This window comes from Hypomesus transpacificus, chromosome 12 (assembly GCF_021917145.1).
Source record: "Hypomesus transpacificus isolate Combined female chromosome 12, fHypTra1, whole genome shotgun sequence".
Classification (NCBI taxonomy): domain Eukaryota; kingdom Metazoa; phylum Chordata; class Actinopteri; order Osmeriformes; family Osmeridae; genus Hypomesus; species Hypomesus transpacificus.
This window is the reverse complement of record NC_061071.1, coordinates 3237542-3259089: the sequence shown is the minus strand read 5'-3', so window position 1 is coordinate 3259089 and position 21548 is coordinate 3237542. Positions and strand designations below refer to the sequence as shown.

Here is a 21548-nt window from a genome sequence, read left to right as displayed (position 1 = left end):
GCTACCCAACCCACAATATTAGAGGATGGATTTTGCTCACGAGCTCCCTCTAATGCCAAGTCGTAGACATTACATAGAGTCTAGGGGGAATGCATTTGTTTTAAATATTCAATATGGCTGACGGGGGAGTAGTGAATCAGAGTGCAGGACCAGGTAAATTTTACATATTCATTTGCAGACTATTTTAATCCATTCATGTTGATATTGTCACTACACGGCTTAGATACTAGCATGCAAATGCACTTGCTGTACATATTAGCTATCTTACGAAAACCACCACATTTGTACTGTTATTCTACGGTTTTGAGGGCTGTCGTCAGATCGGAAAACAGACGGGCTAGCAGGCTAGCCAGCTCAAAAGCCATTTCTGGTTAGCCTTCCTTTGTGTGGAAAGGGGACGCGTTGCATATTCATGTATAATCAAAAATAACTTACCATATTGTATCCATAATTAGTTATGTGTGCGCAAATAGTTCTCAACTTGCTAACAAGCTTGAATTGTGAGAGTCAGGGCGGTAGAGCTATCACCAGGGTCTAGCTAACATATTAGTATTGTTTGCTTTTTTATGGGGCAGTTCGTTAGCTAGCTCGCTAGTTAGCTAGTTAGTCCATCGATGGTTTGGTGGTACTGTAAATTAACCCCAGGCGGCGATTATAAATACATTTACCTTGTTAGCTCGCAGGCTAATGAGTTTGCGAAACACGCCCACAACTACACATGTTTTGCTTGGTGCATGTAGTATATTACTGGATGTAAAATTAACCAAAGCGCTATAGCATGCTATGCAATCATAGGCTAGGGACTCAAGGTAGCTAGCCAAATCGAGGCAATAATTACATTGTCTTTCGCCATTCGTTGCTGCAGTGCTAAATAGTGGTCATTGCAATCACTATTTCTGTTCCATAAAGAACATTTTTATTAGAATACTGGGACTATTGGGAAAGAGGAGTCATATGTTCACGGTGTAGTTTAGTCCAGTGGTTAGTAAATGGCTCGGTCAGGCCACCAGATTGACCAAATGTTTGAGTGATTCAACGTGGTCTGGTCTTGCCAAACGAAGTACTGTTGGCGATCAAGTGGCACCCAGTGGTTAGTGAATTATATATATTTTTTACATTATCTCTCTACCGCTAGCTGTTCTTTCAACAATTCAGAAATGTTAAAGATTAGTTCAGTCCTAGTTGTTCCTGCCTTTATCCAACTGTGCAGAAAGTTATGAAAATAATGTAGGAAATAACTGTCTTCTAGTATTTCTGCCATTGCTTGCGGTATGTCGAATATATTCATCACCCTAGTGCAGGGGTGTCGAGCTCCGGTCCTCGAGGGCCGCTGTCCTGCATGTTTTAGATGTTTCCCTGATCCAGCTCACCTGATTCGAATGAATGGTCGTTATAACAACCCTTTTAATTGAATCAGGTGTGTTGGAGCAGGGAAACATCTAAAACATGCAGGACAGCGGCCCTCGAGGACCGGAGTTCGACACCCCTGCCCTAGTGTGATAATGTTGCCTCTGTGTATTTTCAAAGCGGTGCCCAATTTACATGTCTTTAAATGGTCATTGAATTAAGGATTGGTCCTGCATGTCGTAGCCTTAAAGTTTCGTTGAGTTGCGTAAAAAAAATCTGTCGAGGTTATGTTAAATCATTTTGAGAGTATAAGTTTTGGTGAAAACACGAATCCAGTACTAATTCAGTAGTAGGCTACAGCAATTCAATTGTCCATACTTCCATCACATGAGCAGATCATTCTTGCATCACATGTAGGCCTACGGTACACAGGTTTTTTCTTTTTTCCTATTTAGAGTCCACATATTCAACATACCACCCAGTGAGCAGTATAGTTATGGTCAGTTTCGATGATATTACCGGGGTGAATATGTGTATTATGTTAAGGGTAAACATATTTCAAGTTTATTTCAAGTCTTTTATTTGTCAGGTGCACAGAGCAACACAAGGTTAGACTGGGCACTGAAATTCTTAAGACAAGACAACGCAAGCACTTGGCATAACATAACATATAAGTACACAGAACAAATTTACATCTTTGCTGAGCTTAGATAAGTGAACTTCCTAAATATACAGATAGCAATAAATAAACGACTATACTAACCCTAACACTAAAACTTCCTAAATTACAGATAACAATAAATAGTACGCTATACTAACCCTAATACACATACTAAAATAACAAGCAGATGCCAAAATAATACATCGGCTAAATATTTATTAATCAAAATAATACTATCCAAATCCGAGCCCGAACCCTAATTAATTTAAAATGTGGTTAATTCCCCCCAAATTCCCCATTTATTCCCCTTAATTCCCCAAAATTACTGAATATTTCCACCTCAAAGAATTCCTTGAATTTTGGAGCAAGAAATCAGTAAAGCAATTACAGGATTCCTGAATACATCAACAAAATGATGCACCAACATCTTCCTTCATGCATTTACAACAATACATAATTTAATGCTTTGAAACTTGCTTTCGTAAGTGCTCACAGACTGTGACAGTGTTATGTCACACTGTCCCAAGTCAGCAAGCTACACCAACAAACCAATGTCTGTGCCTGTAAAATGACAGAATGATTGAAAATGAAGGGAAGCTGCCAGCACACACTTATTTATTCACCACATTGATCAAATAATAATCAGGCAAGGGGAATGACCAATATGAACCCTGTTACACATGGTAGCTGAATGTTTGACTTAGTCCTGAATGTAACTTTTAATCCAAATTTGTGTATTATGTTTGCGGTTACAATTGCTTGTAAATGTTGTTCCAATGGTGTTTTTCTCTAGTCTCAGTTGGGATAGATAGTTACAAATAATTTTTGCATGCTTCAATTTAAATGTAATTTGAATGCACAAAATATTTTTCCCTTGACTGTCTCTTTGTGTTTTTGTCCCTTATCTATTTTGCATTATGCAGTGGGCTTTTCAGTAATGCAAGCATAGCCTAATTAATTGCAAAGGTATTATTCAAGGTTATTAGTCTAATTGAAATATTTGCATAATGCATTATAGTTTAAAGGGAAGCCCTGCTAGCATCTAAATGTAAATACGTTTTTTATTCACTTAAAAGTTTTCTTAAACTTTACTCAACACAAATCTTTAGACAATTTATTTTCTTCAGTCATATCTGCTTTTCTGGTTATCTTAACGTTTTTGTAAGCCAAAAACCGCTCTTTGCATAGGCTACATTGTGACTGTAAATAACCAAACCTCTTAACGTTAACCAGCAGATCTATAGCTTACTCAATGTCAATATGTGTGTGTGCAGTGAGTTATGGTCTGTGCTTTTATCATTTTGATAAGAGGTGCTTTAACATTTGTGAACCAGATATCCCTACATTTGGTGCTACTACTTTTTCAGTAATAGAAAAATAACTTGCATAGACCACCACCCCCCCCCCCCCCCCCCCCCCCTCCCCGATGGCTGATAGTGTGTGTGTGTGTGTGTGTAACTGAGTTAAAAATTGACTTTATTGGACACACTTGCTTTTGTGTGTGTGTGTGTGTGGGGGGGACTGTCCAATTAATATGCAAATGACCTGATAAATATGCATAGAGATTGTTGAATTATGCAGAAAGCTTTTCGAGCTCTGTGTGAAATGAATTGCTCGCAGGACTTCAAAGCCCTGCGCCTCTGCCTAACGAGAAACTGGGGGTGACATTTGCATACAGCTCTAATCAGCTGAATACTGATTAAGCTTCGTTACTCATGAAGCAACCAGCTGCATTCTTTGTTTCTGGTCTGTACCAGAAAAAGAGAAGCGGGGGGGGGGGCAGTGGGGTGTAAGAAGGGAAGAAAAAAGGGAGTAGAGAGACAGTTAACCACACTGTGCTTGTGACAGTGAGAGGAACGCACCGTGAAGATACTAGCTAGTTGTTTAAGAGAAAGGCGAGAGAGCCAGTGTAGAAGAGACTGGGGGGGAAAAGGTATGTAGTAATTGTCTGCTGAAGGTGAACATGCCTGAGTAGCTGGTGGTTGCTGAGCTGGTTACTCAGCACCAAAACTGACAGTTAAAACTGACTGTACATTTGGAAAGTAGAATTCAAATTTTAATCATATGCCTTTTTTTTCTTTTAACGGCAGACTCTTTTAACAATCTTTCTGCATCAAATAGTAGCACAATGGAGAATGGGGAAGTAGCCAAAGGTGAGTTGACCTGAATTTATCTGACTGATAACTGAGATCATTCATTTAACACCAGGGTTAATACTTTTTTCTTTTACTAAGAATTTCTCACAGCACGTTATTTTCCCATCCTGGTAGGACACGTAACCATACACATATTTTAAAAGGTTTTTTAAAGGGGGTATTTGAAGTCATTTATGTTCATTTCAATTCATTCATTTTATTGATGGAAAATGTCTGTATACAGTTTATTTCTTTTTGAAAGTTTTGATACTAAACTAATATCTCGTTTTTTCCACTGTATAATTCTAGATGTCCAAACAAATGGACTGGAATCTCAGAAGCAAGCGATGCAGATGACAACCAGCCTAACTAATGCACAGTCACAGGCTCTGCTTCAGCAGGTAACAAAGATCCCTTCCCTCCAATACCTGCACATTGAATACAACTTGTAGACGGTTACAGACACCGATGCGCCTCTGCACACATAATGCCTGAATTGTGAGTAAGATGAAGACAAATGTACAGAGCATGGCGAGTCTTTTATCGTTCCTCCATGTTGTTTGTGTTGCATTTGTTAGAGGCTTCATACAATTTCAGATCTATTGCCGAATGCACGCCACCAGCAGTGCTGCTTAACAGGACTCATGGGTGCCCCTGCATTGCCATGGCAACTGCCCTTTTGCCTTGGCACCCGGCACTTGTTGCCAGTTTGAAAAGCAGCGGCCAGCGCGCCTTGGCACCACCCCTTATCTCCCAGAGACAAAAAGCTGAGGGAGCAATCTCCACAGTATGCTAATAAGGCCCCAAAACAGGGGGTGGGTCTTTGTGCAAATGAATTCAGAATTAATATACATGTCATGCGCAGCATAACTAAGAGTTTAATATTCATACAGTTACTCCCCCCGCATTGCCTTGATTCCACAGTAGGTTGCAGCAGTAGACTTAACGAGGTCCGGAACTTCTTTTATCTATGCCACTGAAGTGTTGTATAAAACCTTGCTGAAACTTTCTGCTTCATTTGAATTCTCCTCTCTCTCCCCTCCCCCAGTTGACCATGGCACCCATGCAGCAGCAGCTGTTCCTCCAGCAGGCCCTGGCAGCGGCCGTGCAGCAGCACTCAGCCTCCCAGCAGAACGGCACCACAGGAGCAGCCATCTCTGCCTCGGCAGCCACCCCTATTACCCAGCTGCCCCTGTCCCAGCCCCTGCATTTCGCTCCAGTAAGGGCGACACACTCACACACTGTCGCTGTAGACTGTAAGAGGCAGTGCTCCTCTGGAGGAATCTCAAATCCATTATAGGACAAGGTTTATCCATGAAGGGTTTCCCGCAGCACTTTTTCCCTTTAAGGCGGCCGCCTTAGCAACACACACGCCTGCCGCCTCAACTACGTTTTTGATTTATTTATAGCGATATCTGCCGTGTTACTCTGTCCTGTTTCTCCCTTCCATTCCAAAACGCCAGTCTCCTTTCTCTGCAGAACGCATTAGTCTATCGCACTCCCCTCCCCGGTATGACGGCCAACCCCACCCTACCACATTAACTACCACATTTTCTGCGGGAAACCCTGCCATTGTTTCATCTTCTGTGCCATGTTTCTTTGTTCTTTTATCATTTCATTGTGGCTGTATTTGACTTGTATACTTCAGCGATTTGATGACGCTGTATTGACCTCTGTGTTTTTTCCCTGTAGCAGCTGCAGCAGCAGGGTCTACAGCAGTTTGTATTGGTGCAGCCAGGCCACCCTATAACTACTCAGCTACAGCCCACCCAGTACATCATCTCCCAGAACGCACAGGGTCAAGCCAGTAGGTGGCACTAGTTGCACACACACATACAGTATAAATGCACAGACACATGAAAGCTGTTAAGTAGTTTATTGAAAGCAATTGTCGTTTGTTTGTCTCTGTCTCCAGGTTTCCTCCAAGCCCAGAACCTTGTCACCCAGCTACCTCAGAGCCAAGCCAACCTCCTGCCCAACAATACAAACATCACCCTCACCACACAGGTTTGGGGGGAGGGGACACCGAGACACACACTCCCACACACATAGACACACACTTTGCCTTGTCGGTTGCGGTGCATTATGCAGTATACTTTCATAGGTTTAAAGACGTATGCTCATCATTGCTGTCTTTTAACCTCAGCCTTCCACGCCCACACGGACCATCGCTGCCACGCCCCCAACCAGGACTCTAGCCGCCACCCCCTCCCAGATGCAGGGTCCAGTCTGCAAGCGCGAGGAAACGACCTACATGGATGATGTCAACGAGCTGGAAGAGCTGGAGCTGTTTGCCAAGGCCTTCAAACAGAGGAGGATCAAACTGGGCTTCACTCAGGTTGGTTTTAGTTTATTTATGTACTTAATATTTTTTTGACCAGTTTAGTTGATTGTCTGTATGAGGGAAAAATCTTTCATTTAGAAATCTTGACTGCTGGCTGGCTGGCTTCTACTTGTCAGCACACACATTTTAATGAGATGATTCTAATCTTATGACAAATTTCTGTGCCAGCGATGATTAGTAGCTGAAGCGTGGTTCTAACCCTCACATTCCTGTCCAACAGGGTGACGTGGGTCTGGCCATGGGGAAGCTGTATGGGAATGACTTCAGCCAGACCACCATCTCTCGCTTTGAGGCCCTCAACCTGAGCTTCAAGAACATGTGCAAGCTCAAGCCACTGCTGGAGAAGTGGCTGAACGATGCAGGTTGGTCCTGCCCTACTGCATGCTGTGTGTTACCACCTAGAACTGTAACCACCTAGAACTGTTAGCATCTACAACTCACACACATCTAGAACTCTCACACATCTAGAACTGTTACCTATCACTAGCCATGGTTTGTTTGTTCCCTTCCATGCTTGGTATGTTTGGACCAGATCTGTAGTATCTACTGGAGTGGACCTATTTGTAGAAACTCTCTAACCCGTAATGTTACCCCATTCCTCCCTCCATGTAGAGCACGTGAATACCGAGACCAGCTCCAGCCCCCTGAACTCCCAGTCCTCCCCCAGCCTCGCCCTGGAGCTGCTCAACCGCCGACGCAAGAAGAGAACCAGCATCGACACCAACATCCGCATTGCCCTGGAGAAGAGCTTCATGGAGGTAACGTGCTAAACCACACCCAAGTAGAACCCCAACCCTCCAAGTCAAGTGCTCCAAGACAACGAGGTTGAAGCGTCTGTCGAGGCCATACTCATGTGTGTCGTTCTGCCTCTCCCCCCCCCCCCCCCCCCCCCCCCCACCCCCCCCCCAATGTAGCAGAACCAGAAGCCCAGCTCCGAGGAGGTCACCCAGATCGCGGACCAGCTCAACATGGAGAAGGAAGTGGTCCGCGTCTGGTTCTGCAACCGCAGACAGAAGGAGAAAAGGATCAATCCCCCCAGCAGCAGCGCTAACAAGGCCCTCTACTCCTCCACCAAAACCATGGTACGCTCCCCTCCGCTGAATAACAAGCGGTTCATGTCTTAACCCCCCCATTCCCTCCCCACCTCTGTGATTCTTATTGAGATCCCTTGGCCTTATCCACTACCCTCCGTCACAATAACTTTCTGTCTCGGGCCTCAGGTGAGCAGCAACGGCAGCCTGGTCACCAACGTAGCTCAGACCACTGTGGCTAACTCCACCAGCCCCAGACTCACAGGTAGTGTGTGTGTGTGCTTAAGATGTCTTTGCCTATCATGGTGCTAAATGCGTGCCGTTGTTGTCATCGTGAACTCTGCCCTCTGCCTCGTTCCTTGCTGGAGTATAAGTGTGTCCTGTGTTCCAGGCCCTGGGATGATGGGCGGAGCCACCTCTGTCCTGACACCAGTCATTTCCAGTGCCTCTTCCACCGGGGCCATCACCCCTGTCTCCACGATGGCAATGTCACAGCCGGCCGTTGTCATGACCACGCAGGCACCCTCCATGGCTGCAGGTTTCCAGGGCAACGGCGGTCTGGCTGCAATGGCAGCGGTAGCAGCTGGGATAATGCCGCCATCTCAGTTTACCACAGGGTGAGGCAGACACACAAATGCACAGTTAGAAATATAATTTAAAAACAAATGTGCACACACTTGCATAGCTACCCACAGTCACCTGAATGAGAGTGTTAATATTGGTTGTGTGTGTCATTGTAGTCAGTTACGTTGTTAATCTAATGAAGGCTCCATCTCTTCTCTCAGTGGGGCCTTCCTGAACCTGTCCAATGGAGGACTAGGTTCAGCACTGGCCACCATCCAAGGTTTGTGGAGTGGCAAGTACAACCCTATCTCACACCTATCACAATGATCTAACACATGCCATTTGCCTTCTTGGCACTCAGCTCCTTTACCATCAGGACTTGGTGATAGGCTACTGTAGATATCACAAGCTGAACCATCTCCTCCTTCCCAATTTTCTCTCTCCCTCTACAGCTCTGGCATCTAACGGAGCCCTCCCTGCCATCACGTCCATGGACGGGAATGGGAACTTGCTATTTGCCAATACCAGTGCTGGCTCCACCCCCAACCTGATGACCACACCCCTGTTCCTCAACCCCCAGAGCCTTTCCCTTTTTGCTGGCAGCCCTGTCAGTATGATGCCCACAGGGGGAGGCGGAGCCCTGAACCTGCAGGTCTCGGCCAATGGGACTATCAGCACCGTAACAGCACCTGTCAACACCATCACTACCGCCTCCAAGGCCCAATGAACTCATGGCCACGGCCCCTCCCACCTACTTACTGATTTTTTTTTTGTTCTTTATTATTTTGCTATTACCAAAAAGTCATGTTGTGGGGGGGAAAAGTTTATTGGAAATTATTTGTTATCTTCTTTGTTTCTGACAGGGAGTTTTTATTTATCACAAGGACTGCTTATGAAACCAAAAATGTGCGAATTAAGATTTACCTTACTAAGTCTTGAATGACATTATCACACTAACTTTCTAGAAACATGTTCCTTCTGAGATTAGATGTGTTAGCTGTGAAAATTGTTTCTTGACCTGTTGAAACAGATTACATAGGCCTGCAGTTAGTCTGATTTATATAGGCCTGCAGTTATTTCATAGAATCTGAAATATGGTCATGTATTCTTACCGCGTGTGCTTACTTTGTTAGAGTAGCAGACAGGACAGAGGCTTGTGTTCACTGCTTGTTGTGTGGGTGTTCCTCTTGAGCCTCTGTCATGTTCTCGGTTATAATGCTTTAAAAACAGTTAGGAAGTCACAGTGATGTCCTCCAAGCCGGCTGGATAGTACAGAGGCTAAGATTGCAGGCAAGTGAAAGCAGAACAAACAAACACCAAAATGTTGAATAACTCTTATCCAAATAAACCAAAAAGTACTCATCTAAGACATGGCATGTATTCAAGCTTAGATTAGCATAAGTACAGGTAAAGATCCAATGGACCTCTCTCCACACTGGGAGTAAGAATGCAATAATACTTTGAGAAAACTTTCCAAAGACTTAAAATGTTCGTCATTTACATTAATATCCCGCCTCCAAAGAGAGTCAAACAGGTTACCAAAAACAGCGGACAGTGACTTTAGAGGTTCATACCCTGGCATTGGGCCATTGGATCTCACTTACTCCTTAGCTTTACAAGTGTGCAGTAAACAGTGTGCATTCGCATCACTGGTTTTACAGGTTTCCTCTTATGCATCTTTGCTAAACAAGGAGCCTGGATTTGACCTTTTTACCTACAGTAGTCTGAGATGTGGGTGACATCAAGGTGAAAAGTACTGCCTACTATGTCATGTTACACCTATCATGATACGATTAAGTACCTCAAAAGCCAAAAAAACGGGAGAATCATTGAAAGGCCAAAAATTGACATTTATGACTGCAATGGCAAGTACGACTACTACAACTACTACTACTAATTTCAATATATTTAGTTTTTTGTTTTCATATCTTGCCTTCATACCAAAGCATATAGTATTTACTGTATTGTAGCTGGGTTCCTGCTATTGGGTTTTTTTTATTCTTGGCTTAGCCTAGTTTTTGATTGGGGTCTTCCTATGTTGAATAGTTGGGAATGTCCTATGGGACACTTATTTGGGTTTTGTACCTTTTTACTCTTAGTTCTTTTTTTGTAATGTATACACACAAGTAATATATATACAATAAATTCAGTTTTATATCTTGTAAAGGGTTTAAATGAATGTAGTGCAACAACTCAATAGGAATTTCAGACAGTGTATCTCTAGACCAAATATGTTAACTCAAGGGTGTTGACTAATCTTTTTCCTTTTTTATTATTAATTTTGGATTAATAATTAATCATTTGAACACAAGTGAAATTCAGTGTTACCTGACTTCCTTGTGTGATTAACGTTACACTTTTTATTCACGTCCTTTTTTCTAAACCAACTTATGTTTTTGCAATCATTTTCACCATTTTATTTATACATTTCTTAGCATGGGAGAAAATCACTGGTTTAAGTTGTTTCCAGTTTATACAATGCCTTAATGGTTAATAATAGATGTAGCGATAGACTGTACTGTTATTTTCAGGTTATAATTCATGTTTGTAAACACTTAGGCTCATTTATGCCTACAAATTAACTAAGTGTGTGTTGTATAACCGTATCAAGTGATGTATTTTTGCAGTTTACAATGTACTATGGAAACAACAGATGCTGGGGGCCTATTTTTTCTACTCACTTTATAACTGTTGAACCCTATTGAACTCCAGGGGGCAGCATAAGTCATTTGCTGATCTGTGTACGCATACACGAATGCATGTTTGTATGATAGGTCAATATGCGAAATATTTGAAGAGAGACCATTGCCCCTGCAAAGACCTCTTTTCTTTTCCAACCAGAGTTGCAGGTGATCTGAATGTAAATATTGTTTGTGTTTCTGAATGCTGCCCCCTACAATACCTCTCTTTCTAAAGAAACCAAAGACTTGTAAGGTCATAGTGCTCTCGCGCACACACACACAAACCCTGTCCTTTACTGTTATTCACTGTCGACCGGTATTCAAACGTACTATTTGGATTTGTGTTTTGTCATTTATTCATGAAGAAGAGAGCATATGGGATCCTGGAAGCTCTATTCCAAAGTAATGGCAAGGAAAAATGTAATGTTCACTTAACCAAAGATGACTCCTACTCCCCTAGTTTCATTTCCCTCTATCCTCCCTACCTACCTGCAGAATGCCTGTCTTAGATGCAGAACCAAACACTGGGATCCAAAGCATAGATGTATATTTTGGTACATATCAGGGATGATAAAAGCCAAGCAAAAAATGTTGTGTTGTTGAAAAACTGCTTGTTTTAGTGTGTCATACTTTTTATTTTGTCTTAGTGCAGTATGTATGTGAATGCAGAACTAACTTACTTTAGTAGATTGTAAAATGTAAGGTATTTTTGTAAACTGTGGGTCCAGTGACTTGGATTCACTGTCCTGTTTCATTATTTAATACAAACCAAAAAATAACAAATAAATGACATCTTTCAAAAATAAAGCATTTGTTCATACGACTGTCCTTGTTCCGTAACACATTACTATGACAGTCTCGCTCAGCGGAGAGGAGAGAGACAATATTTCTGAAACTATGTGAAGGTGAAGTCCCACATCTCACATGACCACAATGTAACTTAAGTTAAAATAAACAACTTAAAATTTGAACCCAGGCTGTTGCGGTACTGCACCAGGATGTCTGAAAGACCATACACACTAACCCAGTGAGCTAACAGGGGAGCCCTGCTTTCTTCTGGTTTTCTGACACCCCAACTCTGCAGGTTGTTACAACTAGATAGTTCAATGTCAAATTTAAATGATGAGTGAAGATTATTATGATCCCTGATAGCTCAGTGGTTAAGGATGTGAGCTACTGTGTGAGGGGTGTTGTGTTCAAATCTGTCTGAAAGATCTTCTTGCAGCTCAATGTTTGCTCTTGGACTTGTTGTATTGAAAAAAAAACTTGACTTATAAATACCTTACCCAATGAGCCACAGAGGTTTGATGCAAAGTTACTTTCAACAAGACGGTGTAATTGCCCTTATAACACTACTAAATGCCAAATGACAACGTACGTTTTGTTCACCAAATAAATTGTGAATCGATGTAAATGTCTAGAAGACTGAATCGCGATTCATTTAATTTTTTCCGATTTTTTCAGAATTTATTTGATTTGAATATTTTTTTGGTAATGCGTCGTGTAGGTCTTAAATTTCAATCTTTATGGTCTTAAAATGTCTTAAAAAGGTCTTAAATTTGACTTACTGAAACCTGCAGGACCCTGCTCTAAATGTATCCTGTCTTCTTCACATGCCTTGGATGAATTGACAGGCAGATGAACTCGATCCCCAGTTATTACAAAGACAAAGATGTTCCAAGTTGACCTTTAATATTGCAGTTGACAGTAGGGTAAAACTGACAAAAACTGACTATAAAAATAAATCTTAATTCCCATTAAGGTAAAGTACAAGGCAAGTATGAAAAATGTATAATCGAAATAGCTACTGATAAGCACGATGTTGTTACATGCAATGTATCTTCTACATTTTCTGATTACAAAATAACCATAACATGTGGCCAACATGTTGTGAATTGTTATCTATACACAAACTGTTCAAAAGCCTACTGATTATGTTATCAACCAGAAACACAGATCACATGACCTAAATGACTAGTTAACAAAACCACTAGCAGGGGTATTAACAAGGCAGCACAAAGGGGACTTATTCAACTTTCAAATGCATCACTGCATTCAGAGCCCGTTACTCACCACCTTCTGTACCTGCCATTAGTGCTGCCAAGGTGTTATGGAAACACATGGACTGACATGCAAGATTTCCTATTATGCAAAGCACACAAAAGTGTACCTGTCATTGTAGCTGCTACACTAACAGGAACTGTAAAACAGAGTTGTCATTCATGTCCATGCATCATCTCTGCTGAATTTTTCTTATTTTTATGCAAAGATATACAATACTGTACTTCCTTCCCCTTTTCTTGTGGATATAAACAAAATTAAAAACTGGAATGTTGTTACTGTTTTATGTTTGTCATATACAGGTAAATACATATCAATAGCAAAAAAAACGTTTTGACAGCTTTAATACCGTTTCAAGCTCAAGATACATTGTATAGATAGTAAGCATGACTTAGAGAAAAGGATTGTATAGATAGTAAGCATGACTTGGAGAAAAGGACAAACAGTTATACTGTACATTGTATTCTAACCATTGTAATTTCCCCCCTCATCTGAACTAAAGGGCAGAAACTAAATATAAATCCATCAATCTAGTCAATGGGGTTGGGTGGGTTAAAAAATGGTGTTAGTTAAAGATAAAAATGTATTAGTCAAGTTCCATCCTTAAACTACTACTCCTAACAAAATAATCTGAATTAAACTATTGGACTGATTCCAGATTATTATGCATCATAAACACTAGAACAATTTACCAAAGAAAGGAAAGATGATTCAAAGAAGATTCAAAGATAACATATATACCTATGAAGATAAAAACACACAAAACTACGTAGAAATAGCTAATATATTTGTGAAGAAACACAATCTTCTCTATACAAGGACTGTTTCAGGTAAAAATAAGTAGTCAGAAGGCATAATAAAATCTTTTCCACCCCAAATCAGATGCAAATCCTGTGAATGGCCAGAGGAGATGTAATAAAAGGACACCGGTGCCATATCCAGGCCCTCTTTCAATGCCCTGTACGTGCTTTAATCCTCCCTTCACTGGAAACACACTCATCTAAAATGACGCAACCGGTATCGGCCCACCTAATGATGTGATATCAAAGAAGCTAAGACGTAAGGGGCATGTTTAGAGCCTTCATGAGAGCATGTCAGAGCATGTTAAAACTCAAGGACATTAAGTCTCAGATCTTCTAGTGGGAGAGGGGACCACAGGAGGGAAGGTCTGCTAAGAGGGGAAGGGTTAGCGAGGAGGAAGGGCAAGGGGCTGCATCTGCAGAGAGTCGTAGGTGTCCTTGGTAGCGGAGTTCAAATCCTGGCAGAGAATACCATAGTTACCAACTGAACCATCAGATACACAAACATCCTGAACTGCCATCATGTATGCTTGCTTGTGTGTCTGCTTTGAGGGATCATATCAACTAGCAATAACACGTGTCAATGAATAGTCTGTTTAAAGTTACAGGTAGGTTGGGACCTCTAGTCCATATTATCTCTAGATACTTTGCATCGAGCTTAGTGATTGGTGTGGGTGGCTTACCTGGTATACCTGCTCGTCCCTTTTTCTGCGACGCTGCATTAGAGAGAGACATCATTCAGAACACATCACATTAATACATTTTTGGAGCACATTCAGCAGAGCAAGCTATTTGCATGCTTGTAAATGTCTAAGTAGTTTTCACACTGTTGAATGTTTTCCATTTTAAGTATGTTCTTAGTGAAGCAGAATTCATGTAATAAAACAATAGGAATACCAGCTTCATGGAAACAGTTTGATTTAACGTGAAAACAACAAAACAAAGTAAACAAGAAAACAAGGAGAAGGACGTTTCATTTCCCACTTTAGAAAGCAGAATTACAGCTACACTGGGAGACTAAAAGGTGATCATCCCATCGACAGCAACATTGTGATAATCCATGCACTAAAACAAGCCCCGTGCGATGCCTCTCACAGAAAAGGAAATCTTACCTCCTTCTTTACAGGAAGTTCTTTGTACGTGTCTCCGGCTGGCCGAGCAGTCAGAGGCTGGAGAGACACGACACACATACAGTGAATAGCTTTCAAGGCTAATATGGATCTTACAAACAGTATGTTGAAAAATGTGCCATCAAATGGTGTGTATTAGGAAACAGGGCTGTACTGCCCAGTGACCAGAATGCCTCAGTTTGAGTTCACTCATACTCGGCCAACACAATGAGATCTAGTATATATATATATATATAGAAGAAGAAGATGGAAATAGTTATATGTATATTTCCATATTCTTCTGTCTGATATCTTCAGTCCTTACCTGATAAGTATCATCAATGTCCACTCCCTTTTTGTCCCATGGAAAACAACAATCATAGAAATACAAAGAATTGAATTAATACATGACCAATGTCAGCTTGCATTAGGGTTATCAGTTCTCATGTTTGATTTAACCAGAGATGCAACTTTTCAATTGGCATGTGTTGCCAACTGGTGTTTTTCTATATTTCAATGTTGTACATATATACACACAGTGGCTACTTACCCTGCGTGCCATTCCTCTTTCTGCGTCTTTCTTCAGATCCTAAAAAAAACACACACAAAGCTTTCAATGTAACACACAGACACATACACACTGCTGTATATATCATGTCCGTGCCAGCTGTAGTTACTCACAGAGTAGATGGCATCATCACCTCCCTTGGCTTGTGATTTGAAGAACTTATATTGAAGAGAAATAGAGAGACAGAGAGAGAGAGACAGAGAGAGACACAGAGAGAGAGAGAGAGAGAGATAGATAGAGAGACAGAGAGAGAGAGATAGAGGATTGACAGAAAAAGAGGGTGCCAGACAGACAGGTGGAGAGGAGATCAAAACATTTGAAAGAAAAACAAGGAGATGCAGTTGTAGGAATGCAGTTGTAGGAATGCATAGAATAAAAATATATCAATATATCAAATATCAACACCATCAATATACCCGTTTTTACATCACCGTGTGTATTGTAAGCACCATGTCAGCAAACTCACTTTCTCACGAATGTACATCCCAGTGATTATGAGTCCATAGAGGAGCAGAAAGCCATCCAGAATGTAGCAGAGTTGGGGGGCGTATAGCTCAGTCATGCCTCTGTATGGGGGAAGGGGCACAACGAGAATGAACATCAACATGTCTGCTGCTTATCTCTTTCATCTTGATCCATCTTGATACACTCTCCAATGTCCAGGGGCAAGGCACTTCACCCTACCTGCCTCGGGGGAATGTCTCTGTACTTACTGGAAGTCGCTTTGGATAAGAGCGTCTGCTTAATGACTAAATGTAATGTAAATGAAATGTAAAGCCACTTTATAATGGAAAAAAGAGGGTAACTAGAACTTCTGATCCAATTTTTAGTCAATGCCTAACATTCTTCTGTGGTTAAAAATTGAATGTCAAGCAGATGAGGCAGATAAGGGACTGAGAAGCACACACACACACACACACAAACTCAATGTATCTTTCTATCTCTCTTTCACTGTACAGACACAGCTTCCCCCTAGCTCTCTCTCCCTCTGTGTATGTGACAGTCAGACCGAGCTGTGAAAGGAGCAGTGTGGTTCGGTTGGCTCTACCTGGCTCTGCTGTGGTCTGTGTGAGCTGAGCTGCATGTAGCTCAGCGGTTTCCCCAGCTGTCGCTCCCTCAGAGACTGAGATGGTGTAACTGCCTGCATGAACTCCAGGTGTGTGTCTGTGTGACTGTGTGTCTGTGTGACTGTGTGACTGTGTGGGAGAAATTGAGTACGAGGAGCCACGTTCGTCTCTCTCTCTCTCTGCAGGTTCAGACGTGCCGTAGTTGCATACTTTTTCGACGACCCGTTTGATTTGGGTAGAATCACTCGAACTTGCATTTAGTTATTGACAAGCACACGTGCCCACACACACGCGCGCATATACACACCACGCTGTTAAGGAAGCGATAAGTTTGACCGTGGTGAGCAGGCGGATCTTTGTGGTTTCCACCCCCAACTCACTCCACAGCTCTTCTTTATCTACTATTTTCTGCGAGTTCTATCACCGGCATCTGGAAACATTTAGGCTGAGCAGAAGTATCAGCTAGATAAGGTTACAGCAAAGCAACGCCAAACATGGGTCCTCGAGCATTTGACGTGCATGCCAGCTGTGGCCAATGAGCCCTCAACATAGCCAATGTTAAATACTGTGGCAGTGCTTGTGACTATCATGGTACTTTGACAACATAGTGTGGTTGGACTGTAAGCCTCCCCTTTATGTCCTCTATTAAATTAAGATCACCTTAAGACAGAACTGGATGACGAGTTAATACACGTATAATTGTCACAATCGTGGTTTTGGCAGGTCAACCTTAAACATTACAATTAGTGCAGCTGGTCTTATGTGATGTGAAACGCCAACAGTCAGTATGAAAGTATTTCACACAGGAAATCCCCCAAGATTAACAGCGGGTGGACAAGTAAGTAAGTAATATGTGGTGATGGCTGTCTGATTAACAGATGAACAGAAAAGCCACAAGTTGTCTCTCACTCTGTCTCTCTTTCTTCCAGTTGTGTCAAAATATATATAATTTTCTACTGATACACAGCAAATACATCCACTACATTATGACTATTGACTTCATTACAGCATTGAGGAACAAAGTTTTTTCTAAAAAAGATCAAATATAACCGTCAGTCCAGATGCAATACATTCAGCGGTAAAAGGAGATATTGAGTATTTATAATTGAATGTGGAAAGATAGTAGACCTTTAGTTAACTTTTAACACAATGTTGATGATGGAACATTTCAGAAATGCGCTAGATTTCCTACTGATTATATATGAAGGTAAACATGCCTATTCTTAGTTTTTTTTTTAATGTGTGACGTTAACATCTGTCATTTCTTGAAAGACCTTTGCAGAAAACAGAAAAAGTGAGTGTGTGTTTGATTCCTAGTGATACTCGGCTCCTTACTGGTGTGATTGCAAATTCAACCACTGACAACCATCTGTTCTGCAGAAATGACAACATTTCCATTCATTTCTGGAACGGAGAAAAGGACTTCTGTTTTGATTACATAATCACATAATTACAAGCAAGTGCATGCCAGCAATTTAGAAGTTTGTTATCCAAATAAAAGTGTCGTTTTTGCATACTTTGGATGTTAGTTTAACATTTTGAAGGTAGTTAGTTAGTTAGTTAAAAAAGTGTTGAAGGGTCTTAAACGGGCATATGTTGAGCTGGGTCGATAAACAACCCAGAAATCAAGAGCCTCTTTTAACTTTGAAATATATCTAAGAAAACAAGTCATTCCTTAAACAAAAACAACGATCTGGTGGCAGTAAACAAGTAGTCACCTTTTTACTGGTCTCTACAATGTAAAGCAGAGCGGAAACTGAGACACCCTCCATGTTTCCTTGTCTCAGTGGGAAGAGTGAGAAGGAGGGAACCTCAGCCCCTCATCTGCATTTACGCTAACCCCTTCATCTTCCAGTTTGTATAAGTGCAGCAACAACGATTCCCCATAATGACACAGCCAGCCAGTGAGAATGCTGTCACAGTGGAGAAAATGAGTTTGCAGCTTCCCATATATATGCTGACTTGTTCGTAAACATGCATGAGAGCAGACTCGAGTAGATGCGCAGTGATGAATACTTTCTCGAGAAAGAAGTCGTAACACCAATCTCACACTAAGTCTCACAAAATACACACTGTCAGTTGCCTTGATTCATGTTATTATATATAGTATTTCTGGATAAAATTCTAGCACTAAATTGTCTGCCATGCATCAACCATTTAGGTGGTAATCTCTAGATGGATGACATGTAGGTGGTAATCTCTAGATGGATGACATGTAGGTGGTAATCTCTAGATGGATGACATGTAGGTGGTAATCTCAGATGGATGACATGTAGGTGGTAATCTCAGATGGATGACATGTAGGTGGTAATCTCTAGATGGATGACATGTAGGTGGTAATCTCTAGATGGATGACATGTAGGTGGTAATCTCTAGATGGATGACATGTAGGTGGTAATCTCTAGATGGATGACATGTAGGTGGTAATCTCTAGATGGATGACATGTAGGTGGTAATCTCTAGATGGATGACATGTAGGTGGTAATCTCTAGATGGATGACATGTTGGCCCCTCATGAGTTTCTCAAGCACTATTCATATTCAGTTCCTTAGTTGTGGTGATTAAGTACTTATGTTACAACCATCTTTTATACATATATTTAAGTGTCAACAAATGTTACACAATTAAATGGAGAACAGGGGTTTGTAAAACATGACAGACCCGAGAATTTAAACAAATACGTTTACACGGTTAATTAAATCAAGTCATCATTGATGGATTTAAGAATGATATCATGCAGTGGTCTGAATGATGTGAATAGTGTTGACAAAAGGGACTACATAGTGTAGCAATAGTACATTATAACAGTCACACCGTATCACCTATTTAGACTAGAAACTAACAAGCATACTACTTGAGACATATTACTCTGCATGAGAAAATCACCAACTCACTGTTTTAAACACACGCAAGTCATTGTTTTCAGAAGTATGCCTAGAAAATACTGAGACCCAGTTTCCCAGACATGGATTAAGCCTAGTCTTAAAGTAAGAGAAAGATTCAATTCAGATTTCCATGTACATTTTTAGGCTAGGCCAGGCTTAATCCATGTCTGGGAAACTGAGCCTACATGATGAACTTCATGGTTTAACTAGATTAAACCTACTTTAATAGTATATTTTCAATACACGGGAAAAGAGGTAACTCAATGGATTTTCACTAATCTATGTTTTTGAATTAGGTACGGCAAGTCGTTAAATCCAGTACAAATACCATCACACATGTCAGATGAGTAAAGCATGAAAAACATGATTTTGTGATACAAATATACACCGTCATTGCATGTGTACACTCCACACTTCAGTGGCAGATTTATGCAGTAGATACATTTTTATGAATATTACAAATTGTTATCCAAAAGACTTATGACCAGAGATTTTAATAGGAAACTATAAATAAATGATTTGGAAAAGTATATTCTGTAACTTATAACAATACAATAGCAGATCATCAATCAATACGAATGAATTAGTGGATAATGCTGTTTTTTTTTAAATCAAGATGTTAATTAGAAATACATGATGAATGCTGTTCTTTCTTGGCCAATCCATATAGAAATATTATGGGTGTAACAATATATCGCAATACAAACATGTTACAATATGTATCGTAGAGTTATGGCAGTATTTTTACAATATGACGTTTGCGTGCATTCATTGCATTCACAGAAATCGCTTGAACTGAGTTAACTAAATTGTATGTACAACAAAGAAAATTATTGAAAATGTTTCATATTTTGGAAGCAAATGTTAATTGAATTTCAGTTTCATTTATGTTGTTCAAAATATCGTGATACGTATTGTATCATACAACCAGTATCGTGATACGTATTGTATCGTGAGCTGAGTGTATTGTTACACCTTTAAGAAATATATTAGTTTTTTTTCTACAGGCGCTGACTTAACACCTGTGTGTAAATGTGGGACACAAGCTGTTTTCTTTACTGCTATAGCTACCTGTGCAGCTTGACTACATCGCTGTGTTTTGGTCTCTTCTTCCGCCTTCAACAAATATGGCTTACTCTTGAAATGGAGGTCACCGCCATAATTGAGTGATACTTTTCTCTGTCATGAATGGTGTGGATAGGTAGTGTAACTCCATACTGTACAGTAGTTTTACAATTTTAACACAAGTAGGAAAAAAATTATCTCTTGAATGAGCCTCTATAGTTGAAAACATTTGCAAACAAATCAGAACATTGCATCCAACGTATTACTATAATTTCTGTCGACCACATGTTACAGTTCTAGTATTTACGGGATCAAGAATACTTTTCATAGCATGGCTTTTGAAACGAGTGAATAGCACTTTCATGTCTACACTTTTTAACAGATATAAGGTGTACCTGATTTTCTTGCAAGTTTCATGCTACTAAAATCATTCTGCCCGTTACATGTATGCTGGCCGCAAAGATGATCTTAGTGCCACACAGCGTTAGGAAGCTGCTTAGGCCTGGTTTACATCTGTATAGATGGGCAGGCTCAGTGACTCCCAGATCAAAGTGTGTACATTTGGGGTCTTACCTGGGTAATGGAGTGTGGTGGTCCGGAGTAGCAGGCCTCCCTTTTCTCAGTTAATCTCTCCTCTGGGTGGGTGCGGTTGGCCCCCTCTCCGCACGAGACAAAGGAGTTGTTACCAAGTCTTCTTTCTATTCAGGTGGCAGGTACCACTTGTCCCCTGAAGTTGGACTTTCCAAAGTATCTCTCTCTTCCACAGACGCTCACACACTCGGGACCTGCAATAGGTTGAGATGACCTCCGATGAGGGCGTAGAGCCTGGTGTAGAATGATGTTTAACCTAATTCACTGTTGCTTCTCACTCTCCTTTCTCAAGTCTGGGGGCAGGAAGTGGTTAAGCCCTGTTCTACCTAGCTAGTGATGCTCACACTCACGCATAAAACTAGCACATGCGCACACTACACACAGTATACACTATATGCCCTCACACAAGCACACATATCCATCTTCTTAAAATCCTATGCTTAGATAAGTGAAGATACACCATCTTAGTCAGCATGAAAGTACATGCTGTTTCTTTTCATTCATATAAAAAGCTGACAAGCAAGTTACATAAAACTTTATTTATATAAATCATCGAAAAGTAAGTTTACTAAAATATAGAATTACTTGTACGTCTGACAAGTTGTATAGCGCATCAGCGCTGAGGCAATGCATCTCCTG

The 21548-nt window shown here is 41.0% G+C and overlaps 2 protein-coding genes across 5 annotated transcripts; one reads left to right on the top strand and one right to left on the bottom strand.

Annotated features, from left to right (window-relative positions):
* Nucleotides 1–91: 91 nt before the first annotated feature.
* Nucleotides 92–8944, top strand: LOC124474749 (POU domain, class 2, transcription factor 1-like). 3 transcript variants are annotated; one of them, XM_047031159.1, is made up of 14 exons: nucleotides 92–153; nucleotides 4099–4161; nucleotides 4453–4544; nucleotides 5192–5362; nucleotides 5839–5950; nucleotides 6059–6150; nucleotides 6290–6481; nucleotides 6708–6849; nucleotides 7100–7245; nucleotides 7402–7569; nucleotides 7708–7783; nucleotides 7910–8135; nucleotides 8304–8374; nucleotides 8535–8944. In XM_047031159.1, exons 1-14 carry the CDS (start codon nucleotides 114–116, stop codon nucleotides 8807–8809), a joined length of 1866 nt encoding a protein of 621 aa, XP_046887115.1. In that variant the 5' UTR covers nucleotides 92–113; the 3' UTR covers nucleotides 8810–8944. The 3 variants fall into 3 exon arrangements, with proteins under 3 accessions (XP_046887115.1, XP_046887116.1, XP_046887113.1); XM_047031160.1 differs by having other exon boundaries at nucleotides 5836–5950; nucleotides 8304–8362; XM_047031157.1 differs by having other exon boundaries at nucleotides 5836–5950.
* Nucleotides 8945–12438: 3494 nt separating this feature from the next.
* Nucleotides 12439–21527, bottom strand: LOC124474401 (T-cell surface glycoprotein CD3 zeta chain-like). Of its 2 annotated transcripts, XM_047030470.1 has the most exons (8): nucleotides 20892–21527; nucleotides 15768–15867; nucleotides 15415–15459; nucleotides 15284–15322; nucleotides 15059–15085; nucleotides 14737–14793; nucleotides 14308–14340; nucleotides 12439–14082 (listed from the first exon to the last, which is right to left on the bottom strand). In XM_047030470.1, exons 2-8 carry the CDS (start codon nucleotides 15861–15863, stop codon nucleotides 14011–14013), a joined length of 369 nt encoding a protein of 122 aa, XP_046886426.1. In that variant the 5' UTR covers nucleotides 15864–15867; nucleotides 20892–21527; the 3' UTR covers nucleotides 12439–14010. The 2 variants fall into 2 exon arrangements, with proteins under 2 accessions (XP_046886426.1, XP_046886424.1); XM_047030468.1 differs by lacking the exon at nucleotides 20892–21527 and having other exon boundaries at nucleotides 15768–16235.
* Nucleotides 21528–21548: the final 21 nt, after the last annotated feature.